The sequence below is a fragment of the Microcaecilia unicolor genome, chromosome 2 (assembly GCF_901765095.1).
Source record: "Microcaecilia unicolor chromosome 2, aMicUni1.1, whole genome shotgun sequence".
NCBI lineage: Eukaryota > Metazoa > Chordata > Amphibia > Gymnophiona > Siphonopidae > Microcaecilia > Microcaecilia unicolor.
The window spans coordinates 586800915-586813874 of NC_044032.1; the positions used below are offsets into that span (position 1 = coordinate 586800915).

General features: G+C 42.4%; 1 protein-coding gene across 1 annotated transcript in view; it reads right to left on the reverse strand.

Moving 5' to 3' along the window:
* Positions 1 to 12960, reverse strand: part of HPGD (15-hydroxyprostaglandin dehydrogenase) — a 96059-nt gene that overhangs the window by 41958 nt on the left and 41141 nt on the right. The window contains exon 4 of the mRNA XM_030191531.1: positions 11267 to 11363. Within this exon, the coding sequence (XP_030047391.1) occupies positions 11267 to 11363 (97 nt within the window). The remainder of the gene's footprint in view (positions 1 to 11266; positions 11364 to 12960) is intronic.

The following is a 12960-nucleotide window of genomic DNA, read 5'->3' on the forward strand; positions in this document are numbered from 1 at the left end:
AATGTGGCTTTCTGAAGCTAACATCTGCTACCTCCACCCAACCTGCCCCTTAACTATCACTTTATATATTCCATCATGTTGGAGAAGGGGTATGCCAATACATTTTCTATTCATCCCCCTATATATCTTCTCGAATGTACCTCAACTTGCACTATCCTAATGCAAGGGTCTCAAGTACAAAACCTCCTATGCATCCAACTTCTCTTTCATAGGCAGTCAACTATGGAATGCCCTACCCAGATCCATTTGCTCAATCAACAATTATCTACCCTTCCGGAAATTGCTGAAAACCCATCTATTCAAGCAAGCATATCTAAATGATCCAACCTAATCTTATGTACCCTTTACCCAACACTTAATCACTCGACAATGACTATGACTTAGATCACATCTTCCATCAACTCCCCCTATGCTATCCCTCAAACTATTCCCTCCTCCAGTCACTCCCACCCCCTTATCCCTTGCTCATTTCAACCTTCCCCCTCCTGCCACTTCTACCCTTCTTACTTGCCCATCCCACCTATCTACATATCTCCATCATTATTCTGTTATACCACAGCTTGTACTCTCTCTGTAATACCTTGTAACCCCTATTACTATGTAAGCAGCACTGAACCTGCCTCGAGTGGGAAAGCGTGGGGTATATGTAACAAATAAATAAATATATATTGTAAGAAGGAAGAGGCTGTCCTACCCTGGTTAGGCCCCTAGAGGGCGTAGTTCCCCAAAAATGTCCAGGGAAAAGGGCTGGGTGAGTCACTAAAGGGAGCCAGTAAGGGGAGGGAGAGCTGGAGGTTGCTAGGACCGGGGCGAGTCCTGGAGGATAGCTGGAGGTCGCTAGGACCGGGGCGAGTCCTGGAGGATAGCTGGAGGTCGTTAGGACCGGGGAGAGTCCTGGGGATAGAGACAGGTGCAGCAGGTTATGGGCTGGGGCCTGTTTGGCTATTAACTACTTATGCTCCTCCTGAGTGGTGAAGGGAGGAAGGAGAGCTGGCAGCTGAGAAAGAAGGCTGGTAACTGAAGCAGAGGGATCCCCATGAGAAGTGCTGGCTGAGCCCTATGGCCTGGTGGTGAAAAGACTGTGTCTAGAACAGTGAAGAGGTACTCTGTGTCCCAGAGGAAGAGACTGTGTGTCCGGGGACTGAGTTAGTACTGAGCCCAAATGCCTGTGTGAGAGGGCTCAGGGGGAAGCAATCTATGAATATTGAACGGTGCAAGAAGAAATGTTTAAAATGGAAGATTGCACTGAGTAAGAAGAAATGAAATGGTTAAGCTGGAAGAACTGTTGAAGCTTGTAGCTTGTGAAAGTGTTTTAAGCTAAAAGAAGTGTGCCCCAGAGGCTGGAATAAAGTTGTGTATGAAAATAGCCTGATTGGTGAAACCTGACTGTGTTTGCTTTTTGAGAAGCAGGTCACCCTGAGCAGAAAAGGGTGGTAGATTAATTTGCATAAATCTGCATACTGAGAACCAGCTCACCCTGAGTTAAAGAGGGACCTGGGATCCTGAGGTGGGAACTTCACCATCTGCACGGTAGCCTCATCATTTTCACAATATATCTTACACCAATTCAGTATTTGATTGATTATCTTTCTGCCTACAGGGCTCAAGCATTGCTCTTCTCTCTGGCTTATTTTCCTGCACCAGTATCTCAGCTATTTCTGCAAACTCTATATGATTCCTCATCTCACCTCCCAACTCTTCACTCGTTAGTCTCTTGGGGAACGTCAACCTCCAGATATCAGATCCATAAAATGACCACTCACAAGACTTCCTGTCCTTGTGGCATGACTCTGTTTTAGGCCACTTACTTAAAACCCCACCCACGCTGAAGGCCAAATTCTGGATCTCTTTATTGTCCCATTCACCACATTGTCACCTCTCAATACCATCTAATCTGTTGCTATTCCCTGGTCTGATCATTGTACTTCATTTCAGTGGCCTATGAAACTGTTTCCTTCTCATCAAACAAGAAAAAAGCACCAACGACCTTCAAGAATGAGTAACCCACAAATCTTTAATGAGGAACATGATATCCACAAATCTTTAATGAGGAACATGATATGGGCCATGTTTTGGTGTAAACATCTGTGTCAGAGGTCAGCCACTGTAAGAAATTTTGAGTGAAATACTGCTATTAGCCATAAATAAGGCAATCACAATGTGAGCAGGAAACAGCTTTACTCAAGTCACTCAAAAAATGCTGCACATAACATAGAGTAGCTAAAAAGGCACCTTTTTCCTGGTTTGCTTGCTTTCCTGTCCTGTGAATTCCCTCTATTTTGTTACTGCTTTTCTTTTCATCAGACTCATCCTATCACTAAGAAATTTAGGAATACTGTTGGCCTAAACTTTGATTCTTTCATATCCTGCTGTAATTCTTTTCCTGAGAACTATGACTCCCTCCTTTGGTCCAATCTGGTGGATATTTGGCAATCTACATTGCAATCTGCATTAGATAGGGCTGCCCCAATCCAGGAACCCACCCCATCCTCTAAGTATTCTTATCCTTAGTTCCACTAAGGTCTACACTTAATGAAACTACAGCTTTATCGGCTTGGGTGTTATTGATGTAAGTCCCAACATGTTACACTCCTGGCTAAATTCAAAGCCCTTTCAGCTCCTACTGAATAGGAAACAAGCGCATTTTTTTAAAATGCTGTGAGGAAAGTTAGAGGCAACAGCTACAGAGGCACTCCGGAGGTCCAGGAGAGTGGGAAAGGCAGGGAAAGGACGAACCAATGTGCCTGCATCCACATAGAAGAGTGTGGGAAAGGACATACCAATGTGCCTGCATCCACATAGAAGAGTGTGGGAAAGGCAGGGACAGGGCAAACCTATATGCCTGCATCCACATAGGGGGAAGGGTAAGGTAGGGAAAGGGTTAACCTATGTGCCTTTAAAGCTGCAATAGCCACAACACCCCTGCTACAACTGGCAAAAGCCCAGGAGCCACCCCAAGCAGATTTTTGAAGGAGCTGAATAAGCTGCGTCCAACCCTGCTGAGGAGATAGAGAATACTGAGAGGCAGATGGAGCTAGCTGGCCACCCCAGGCAGATTTTTGAAGGAGCTGAATAAGCTGCGTCCAACCCTGCTGGGTAGATAGAGAATACTGAGAGGCAGATGGAGCTAGCTGGCCAAGAAGCACTATGGTTTTTCAGTGCTCTCTATCTCCCGCTGCTGGTAGGTGGACACAACCCATTCATAATGGATTCATCTGCTTGATGACAAGGAAACTCCCCTTCCCATGAAGCCCCCCCATCACAAACCACTACCCCCTTCAAAGAACAGTCTTATCAGATTCCCCTTAAAGCCCCCCTTTCATATATCCTTCACAGAGGGCCCCATTTAGTGGTCAAGCTGACATATAAACACCTTTTGTCTTATATGGCAGCTTGATTCCTATCGGAAGTAAAGCAAGACTACTGCTAGAGCTCACCAGTGCCATTTTGCACCCATCATAGGCAGAGACAGGAGTGACTGTATCCCAAAAATTTGTAAAAGAAGGCCTGGGGAGGCAGGCTATAGGCAGATGGGGTGACTTTGAAAGAAAGGGGAGGCCATTCGAGGGAAGATAGGTAATGGGGGGGGGGCTCTTAGGGAGATATGTAATGGGAGATGGTTAAAAAAATGAAGTAAAAGAGGCTATTAGATGCAAAGGAATATGTTTCAAACAGTGGAAAAAGGATACAATGAAGAAAAGAAGAAGCAGCATAAGCACTGGCAAGTTAGATGCAAAGTATTGATAAGGAAGGCTGTAAGAGAATTTGAAAAGAAATTACCACACAGGGAAGAACTCAAAGTAATAACTTGTTCAGGTATATCACAAACAGAAAGTTTGTGATGGAATCAGTGGGACTGTTAGAACATTAAGCAGTAAAAGGACTTGGCCATAGCAGAGAGACTAAACAAATTTGCTTCAGTCTGTACTAAGATGTAAGAGACCTCCTTGTGCTAGAAATGGTGTTCAAGGTTCATAATACAGAAGAACTGATACAAATCTTGAGAACCTACACTATATTACATTATGGGTAAAGCTTACAGGCTGTACATACCTTACAATAGTTCAGTGCAGCTTATAACAGAATAAGAGAGGACAACCTCACAAACTTACATCAAAATATAAACATGACCCCTCCGAAGGGACACCACCTTGTAAGTGGTGGAGGGGCTTCCGTGTTTCAATGACTCAGAGGGCTATGCTGAAGGGTTACCCATATCAGACAAGTCTCTGAGGAGAAACCAGACAAAGAGTGTCCCAAATTAGGGAGAGGGGAAAGATGGTGACCTGAAGCTCGTACACTCAATGGCCCAGCTGTCCTCTGAAGTTCAGTTTTTGTTCACTTGAAATTTCCTCTCTGCATTGCAGTTGCCTTAACAGAGGAAGGGGACAATGGGGGGTCAGCCGCCAATGACCAGCGTTTTGTCCCCTGTGCAGCAAGTGTGGGACCGCTGTGTGACGAGCTGCCCATAGATGACTGGGTTGATGAGTCCTTTGATTAGCGCCGACGAAGGAGCGTCAATGCTCTTGGACCTGGAAACAACTTCATCGCTCAAAAATCATTTAACCACCATGCCCAAAGGAGTGAAGGAATGAGTCAGGAGTGTATGTTGAAACGGAAGTCGTTTACAGCTGAACCCGTGTCGGCGGTGCTACTCCTAAACCCTTAAGAGTTATCAGCTTGGAGTTTTTGGCTCCCATGGAGGTTGCATTGAATGTCATCTGGAGGGTGCTCCAGGACCTGACGGTGGTAGAGAATGACTTTGCTTCAGATATAGTCTTGTTAATGAGCCACATGGATAATCTAATCGAATCCTTTGAGAATATACAGCAAATGAAGTTCTACTGAAGTAGGAAACGGTTAAGATTTGAAAATGATAAAAGACCAGAAAAAATTTGAACAAAATTAATATTGTTGCAGATGATTAATATCGAGATTGTTGTTTTCCCAGAGTTCCGGGTATGACTCCTAATGTTTTTTTTTCCTCTGAAATGATTCCTCTTAATATATTAATTCAAAAGGAGTGGAGCCTGTGAAACTGGGATTACTTTAATCAGCGGAAATTGGATTGGAGATTCAAGGGTTTGTATTGTTAAACAATTTCTGGTTTTAAAAGGGAAAAATATGAAATTAGGTGTATTACTTTCACTAATATTGGACAATAAGTATCTTTCCAATGAAATTGATGGACTATGCACCTTTATGGTCTTGAAGAAACCAACCAGATGATCAATGTGGAATAATGATTTAGATAAATAATAACTGGGGATAATCGGGTTAATACCACATTTTCTTTGTTTGCTGTTGCTTAAATTGAGCTCCTTGTCTTGTTTCACTCTCCCTATTTATTTTGTGGTCTAAGGAAGAGAAAGATTGTATAAAATCCATTTATCTTGTTGAGATTGTTTTCTTCTAATATTGTTTTAATGTACAATCATCTCTGTTTTACTGTTTTGCAAGTGATCCTTGTAAAATGAAAAAATTATAAATAAATGATTAAAAAAATATATATATATAAACATGAAAACTTACTAATGATCAAGACTTTCCAAATTTTAAAAACAACCATGTTTTTAACAGTTACAAGAAATTCTATAGTCGGACTCATGAAGAACAAAAGCTGGGAGTGAGTTCCACCATTTTGCACCTTGATATGCAATCTTAACAAAAATATTATAATGAAGCAACAAAAAATGTCTAGAAGTTTTTAATTAATTCTTATCTAACACTGTGATCAAAGGCATCATATATTGAGGGTCCTGACCGTATAAAATTAAAAAGACAAATCAACACACCCAAACTGGCAAGTTAAAGAGCAGAAAATTACATGGGCCAGATGGTATACACCCCAGAGTAGCTCCATCTCTGGCCGTCTTCAAATCTATGCTAAAAGCCCACCTTTTTGATGCTGCTTTTAACTCCTAACCCTTACTCACTTGTTCAGTACCCTTATTTTATCATCCCCACCTTAGTAATTCCCTTATCTCTTATTTGTCCTGTTTGTCTGTCCTAATTAGATTGTAAACTCTGGCGAGCAGGGACTGTCTCTTCATGTTCAAGTGTACAGTGCTGCGTACATCTAGTAGTGCTATAGAAATGATAAGTAGTAGTATTAGTAGTAAACAACTCAAAAATGACATTGCTGTTCTAATATTAGTGATCAATAATCTATTATTACAATTCTCTTCTCATTTCCACTATTCATGATGTACTGTAAGCCACATTGAGCCTGCAAAGAGGTGGGAAATAAATAAATAAATAAATAAATAAATAAATAAATAAAATCTATAGTGCCTGAAGATTTGAAAGGTAGCCAATCCAGCTTATTTTCAAAAGAGAAAGACGCCCATATTTCGACCCAAATCGGGAGATGGGCGTCCGTTTCCCGTGGGCGCCCAAATCGGTATAATCGAAACCTGATTTTTGGCATCCTTAACTGCAGTCCGTCACGGAGATGAACAAAGATCACTGGGGCGTGTCGGAGGTGGGACTGGGGTGTGGTTATCGGCCGAGGAGAGATGGGCGTCTTTAGCTGATTTTCGAAACAAGAAGGGTGTTTTTGATGAGAATTTGGTCCGCATTATTTGGACCCTTTTTTTCAGGTCCAAGTCCCAAAAAGGTGCCCCAACTGACCAGATGACCACCGGAGGGAATCGGGGATGACCTCCCCTGACTCCCCCAGTGGTCACTAACCCCCTCCCACAAAAAAAAAACACTTTAAAAACTTTTTTTCCCCAGCCTATATGCCAGCCTCAAATGCTGTAGCCACCTCCATGACAGCAGAATGTGTTCTATCCTCTGACAGCCTTTCCCTGGTTCTGATGTGGGTCTCGGGTGAGTGTGACATCTTTTCTGTTAAGGGCACTGCAGAGTCACATCAGCAATGCATTGTGGTGGGTGTAGGGTATTGGGCTCTGTGATTCCACTAGCGTGTGTTAAATGCTCACGATGTTGGTAGTTGGTAGGCTCTACTCCCATGGTGCTTTTCCCTCTGCTTACTGGGTCAGAGTGTGCCCTGTTTTGTTTCCGGTAGTCCATGAGGTAGTGGCCATTTGTGTAAGACACTTTTAGATCCCTTTCACGTGTTAGCCACATTACAGCACTTAGTTCTTACCTTGAATGTTCCTGAAAGAGGGCATTGTACACCATTGAGCCAGCTCAGACCTACTGCTAATCTCAGTACCAGCGAGACTCGTTGCCAGTGGGGCACAACCTCTGATCTGCAGTTAACTGTGAGTAAACGTGCTTATTCAAATAAAGGACGTTTTCAGCGAGATTAGTCTTCAGGTGTCAACTGCTGTGCCAAAGTTATACAGCAGCAACAAGTCCTGTCCCTGGAGCACTTTTAGTGGGTACTGCAGTGCACTTCAGGCAGGCGGACCCAGGCCCATCCCTCCACCTGTAACACTTGTGGTGGTAAATGGGAGGCCTCTAAAACCCACTGTACCCACATGTAGTTGCCCCCTTCACCCCTAAGAGCTATGGTAGTGTTGTACATTTGTCCCTCCCAAGACCAAATGGCTTGGATTGGGATGTTTCTGAGCTGGGTGTTTTTAGTTTCCATTATCGCAAAAAAAAAAAAAAAAAACACCCATCTCAGAAGGGACCAAATCCATGGCATTTGGTCCGTCCAAACCGTATTTTTGAAACGAAAGATGGACGCCCATCTTTTTCGATAATACGGTCTGTCCCGCCTCTTCACATACCCGTTTTTGGACATAGACACCCATGGAGATGGGCGTTCGCGTTTGATTATGCCCCCCTCAATGTAATGCCAATTTTTAAAAAGGGTTCCGGGGAGGTTCAGGAAATTGCAGACTGGTAAACCTGATGTTAGTGCCAAGCAAAATTATAGAAACTATTATAAAGATTAAGAATTACCAAACACATAGACTAACATTGTTTAATGAGAAAGAGTCAACATAGATTAATTCATGCACAATCTTGCCTCATCAATTTGCAGCATTTCTTTGAAGTCATGAATAGAATAAACAGGTGGATAAAGGTAAGCCAGTTGAAGCAGTGTATCTAGATTTTCAGAAAGGTTTTAATAAAGTCCTTCATGAGAGATTCCTAAAAGAATTAAAAAGCCATGGGATAAGCAGCAAAGTTCTATTGTGAATTGGGAATTGGTTAAAAGATAGAAAATAGGGGGTAGATTTAAATGACCATTTCTCTCAATAGAGAAAGGTGAAAAGTGGAGTGCTCCATGAATCTGTACTGGGACTGGTGCTTTTTAAAATATTTATACATGGTCTGGAAATGGGGATGATGGGTAAGGTGATTAAATTCATAACACAAAGCTATTCAAACTCCTTAAATCATATATTGACTGAGAAATTGCAGGAAAACTTTGGAAATTTGGAAAACTGGGCATCCAAATGACAGGTGAAATTTAACGTGGGCAAATACAAAGTGATGCACATTGAGAAGAATAATCCAAATCATAGCTACATGATGCTGGATTCCATATTAGAAGTCACCACCCAAGAAAAAGATCTAAATGTCAACGTGGACAATATGTTTAAACCTTCTGCTCATTGTCTGCTGGAGGTCAAAAAAAGAAACAGAATGTTAGGAATTATTAGGAAAGTAATAGAAAATAAGACAAACACCCTTCCCCCCCACCCAACAGTATTCAGCCGGCGGCGGTCATCTTTTTTTAAAATGCGGATCGTTACCTGCTAAATTATCCCCCAATATTCAGTACCAGGTCATGTCCAGGCACTGTCACTGAATATCGTGGGATAATTTTGGGCGGGCAGGCTACTGAAGCTTATGCGGGCCCGGCTGATATTCAGCCAAGCCCGCATAAGAAAGTTATGAAGGCCTTGGCTGAATATCTGGTCGGGACCCGCATTAACAAAAAAGTTTATTTTCCCCCTCCCATGGCTCCTGAAAACAGGTGCCCCTCCCCAACAACATCTCCGCTGACCTCCACCTCTTGGCAGCTCCCCAACAACACCCCACCCCCGGCAGCAGTAGCATCCCACCCCCACCTCCTGGTTAGGATGTGACCTTCCACCAGACTGTATCTGTACTCCCTGGTGGTCCAGCAGGGTGTCGTGGGCAGGAGCAAATCCCCCTCACTCCTGCCCCTAGCAGCAGCTTCTTGAAAATGGCTGCTGAAAACTCTTGCGGCAGCCTTATGGTACTGCAAGTACCGTGAGAGGTCATGGCAGCCATTTTCAAGAAGCTAGGGGCAGGAGCAAGGAGGATTCACTTCTGCCCCTGATGCCCCACTGGACCACCATGGAGGTAAAGTAGGCCCCGGGGAGGGTCCTATCCTGCCTGGGAGGTGGAGTGCTGGGGGGGGCAGCACAGTGAAGATGTTGTTGGGGAAGGGCGCCCGGGGGGGGGGGGGGGGGGGGCTATTGTCAGGAGAAATAAACTTTTTTTTAATGCGGGTCCTATCCGGATATTCAGCTAGGGCCTGCATAGAGATAAGCGGGTGAATTTAGGACAGCTTTTGACCTGTCCTAACTTCACCCGCCTACCTTATGCGGACCTCAGGTGAATATTGTTGGCACCCACATAAGCCCTTGCTCCTCCCTAGCGCTGCCCTTTAGCCCACCTCTGACAGGCTTTCTTTTTTGGACTAGTCAGAGGATATATTCAGCAGCACTCCCAGCTTTAATGCCACTGAAGATCCATGGTTGAGTGGTGACAGGTGATTTAAGCTGGCAGGAGAGGATCTGACTATTGGCCTCAAAACATATTATAGTGCCTCTGTATCGCTCCATGGTGCAACCTCACCTTGAGAATTGTGTGCAACTCTGATCGCTTCATCTCAAAAAAGATAGCTGAATTAGAAAAGGTTCAAAGAAGGGAAACCAAAATGAGTAAGGGGATGGAACTCCTCTCATATGAGGAAATGCTTAAGAGGTTAGGGTTCTTGAGCTTGGAGAAAAGAAGGCTGATAGGGGATATGATAGAGGCCTACAAAATCCTGAGTAGAGTAGAATGGGTAAGTGTAAAGTGATTGTTTACTCTTTCAAGACGTAGTACTTTTAAAATGCACAGGAGAAAATATTTTTTCACTCAACAAATGGTTAAGCTCTGGAACCCAATGCTGGAGAATGTGGTAAAAACAGTTAGCATAGTCATAAGGACAGCCACTACGTATCCCCTGGGTCGGTAGCATGAAATCTCGCTCTTTAGGATTCTGCTAGTTACTTGTGACCTAGATTGGCCAATGTTGGAAGCAAGATGTTGGGTAGATGGACCACTGGTCTGACAGAGTATTTCAATTCTTATGTTATGGAATGTATATTCTGGGGGTCATTGGAGTAGGGCGAATACCTAATCACCAGCCTCTTTGATGCAGCTCGGGTCCATCAGGCTGCAAATTTATGTCTGATACTATGGGGCAAATATGAATAGCACAGCTTGTGAGATTGACCAATAGGAGGGCGAACAGCAGATTTTAGCCAACCCACGGGCCTGCGGCTGTGAAACTCGGCATACCCACCCAAAAACCTGCGACTTTTGAAAAATTCCCACGGGAGGAAGCAGAAATCCGCCCAATTCCACAAGCATGGCAACTTTGAACAGGCTGTCAGTGAATGTATTTAATTGACTTCTGCATGTAACTGAGGCTGTAAAGAAGAGAGATGAGTTTCTGTGGAGGGAAATATCAGTGGATGTTTCCTTGGCTCAGTAATGGAGTTGTGTGATGTCTGCCAAAGCGAGCAGATCACAGATGACAGAGGGGCATTGGAGCCGACTCTGTGGGTGCTGTGGGTGCTTGAGCACCCCCAATATTGAGAAAATTCCTTGTATGTGTCCAGGGAGGGACTATTTTCATTGGGCTTAGCACCCCCAATATTTTTGAAAAGTTGGCTCCTATGCAGAGGGGTGAAGGATTTTGGCAGTTAGTTCTATGTTCTCTGTCAGTATGAATAGATCACAGATGACAGAGGTGTGAGAGGTTTTCAGGTAGTTGTGGGAGAATGTCAAAGAGGACAGACCTTAATGATGAGGAAAGTAGTGAGAGATTTTACAGAGTTGAATTCACTGACATTTGGTAGTTGTTCCTGAGGGAAAGGGAATAAAATCAACCCTTTAATACCCTTTCTGCTTGGGTAGAGGATCAGGGTCCTTGAGATGGCCCCAGTATGGACATTTGTCAGGCTACCCCCCCTCCCCAAATCAAGAAAACACACTGGAGGGGGTGTTACACAAGGTACATGCCCAAGTACTACTGTAGAAAGAGTTAATTGGTTGAGATAAACTTTCTTATGGTTACGTAAAGAATTAGTCTTACCTGCTAAAGATGACATATTAACAATAAGACCCCCTTCACCTCCATTTTGTGTGCGCATATATTTTAGGCCAAGATATGTTCCTCGTATCATCCCAGTCTGAAATTTAAATCAAAGGTATAATAAGAAAGATCTGAAAATGACTATTCTTTTGCTCCATTATATAGAATAAAATGTTTCTATAAAGGAAGAATGCTAATGCTAAGTAAATATGGTTTACTATTTACTACTTCCCTCTTCCATCAACTTGATTTGATATTGGTTGTGATTCAAGGAGACACAAATAGCATATATTTTCTTCTACAAGCTAAAAACTTGTCTTTACCCATAATGTCAGAATAGTGGATATACTGGGGTAGGTGCCTGTGTTTTCATATTTTTTTTATTTTTTTTTATTTATGCAATTAAATTTACAAAGAAAAATAATATTTGAAAGAAATAACACCAAGATTTTAAGAAAAATTGAAATTGAGGAAATAATTACAAAAACACAAGAAAAAGCTTGGTTAAGTAGTCTACAATTAGGAGGGTCAATAATAAAATTCCAGAGGAAGTTGGACTAAAAGAAAATCATAAAGAGGAAAATATCGGTAATCTTCCCTATTTTATCTTGGTCAGCTAAACAATTGGATCCACACCCATGCTACCCTGAGAGTTCAGAAAACTGCATAATTGGAGAGGTTCAAAAAACATATATTTCTTGTCTTTAAAGAGAAGAATACATTTACAGGGAAAACATAGTTGAAAGCGAGCATTTAGTGATAGCACCTCTTGTCTCATTCCTATAATGACTTCCTCCTTTCCTGAGTCCATTTGGAAATGTTGGGGAAAATCAGAATTTTTCCTCCTAGAACGGTAGGTTGAGATTTTTGATAGCCTCAATAAAGTTTTTTTGTCTTGTAAGAACATGAAGGAAACCAAGAGTGTAGCTCTAGTTTTAACTTCCTCCACCACCTGTTCTATCAATGTAGAAACATCCAAATTATCCAGTGAGGTTTCTTCTGGAGATTGTTCATCCTGTTTTTTTTTAACTTTCTCTAATTTCGATGGTATTATCATATAGTATAATTTTTGAACAGGTGGAAGAGAGTTTTCTGGATATTTAAAGTTCTCCTTTAAGAATTTTTGAAACATGTCTCTAGGTGAAAAAAATCTCAAATATGGAAAATTAAGTATTCGTAAATTTAAATTTCTCAATGAGTTCGCCAAATATTCCACTTTACAATGAAGCAAAAGTCTATCTCCTGTAAATTGAGCTTGGTTTTCTTGTATTTTAGTCATCTCAGCTTCCAGCTTAGTTTGTTTAGTAGTAATAGTTTCAGTAACTTTCTTAACTTTTCTTATTTGCACAGCATTGTTTAAGGCAACAGACACAAAAGAAGTACAGACCTTATGCAGGGTTTCAAGGGCTGTCCATATTGATTCCAGCGAAATTTCTTGTGGCCTCACTATTGGCTGAATTGCAGAAGCACAAAGAGCAATTTCATCCTTAGTATATGCTGTAGAAATAGCTTCCTCTGTTGCTTCCTCCGACACCATATCTAAAGAATGCTAGATCCCTTGCAAAAAGGGCTGTGGAGTTAAACCTACAGCAGCAATCTTTCCCGACGCTTCCGAAGATGAAGTTTGCTTCCCCTTCAAGTCTTCAAGTGAAATCTCGGCACATTAACTTCATCTGGTTGAAGGAATGGAGGGG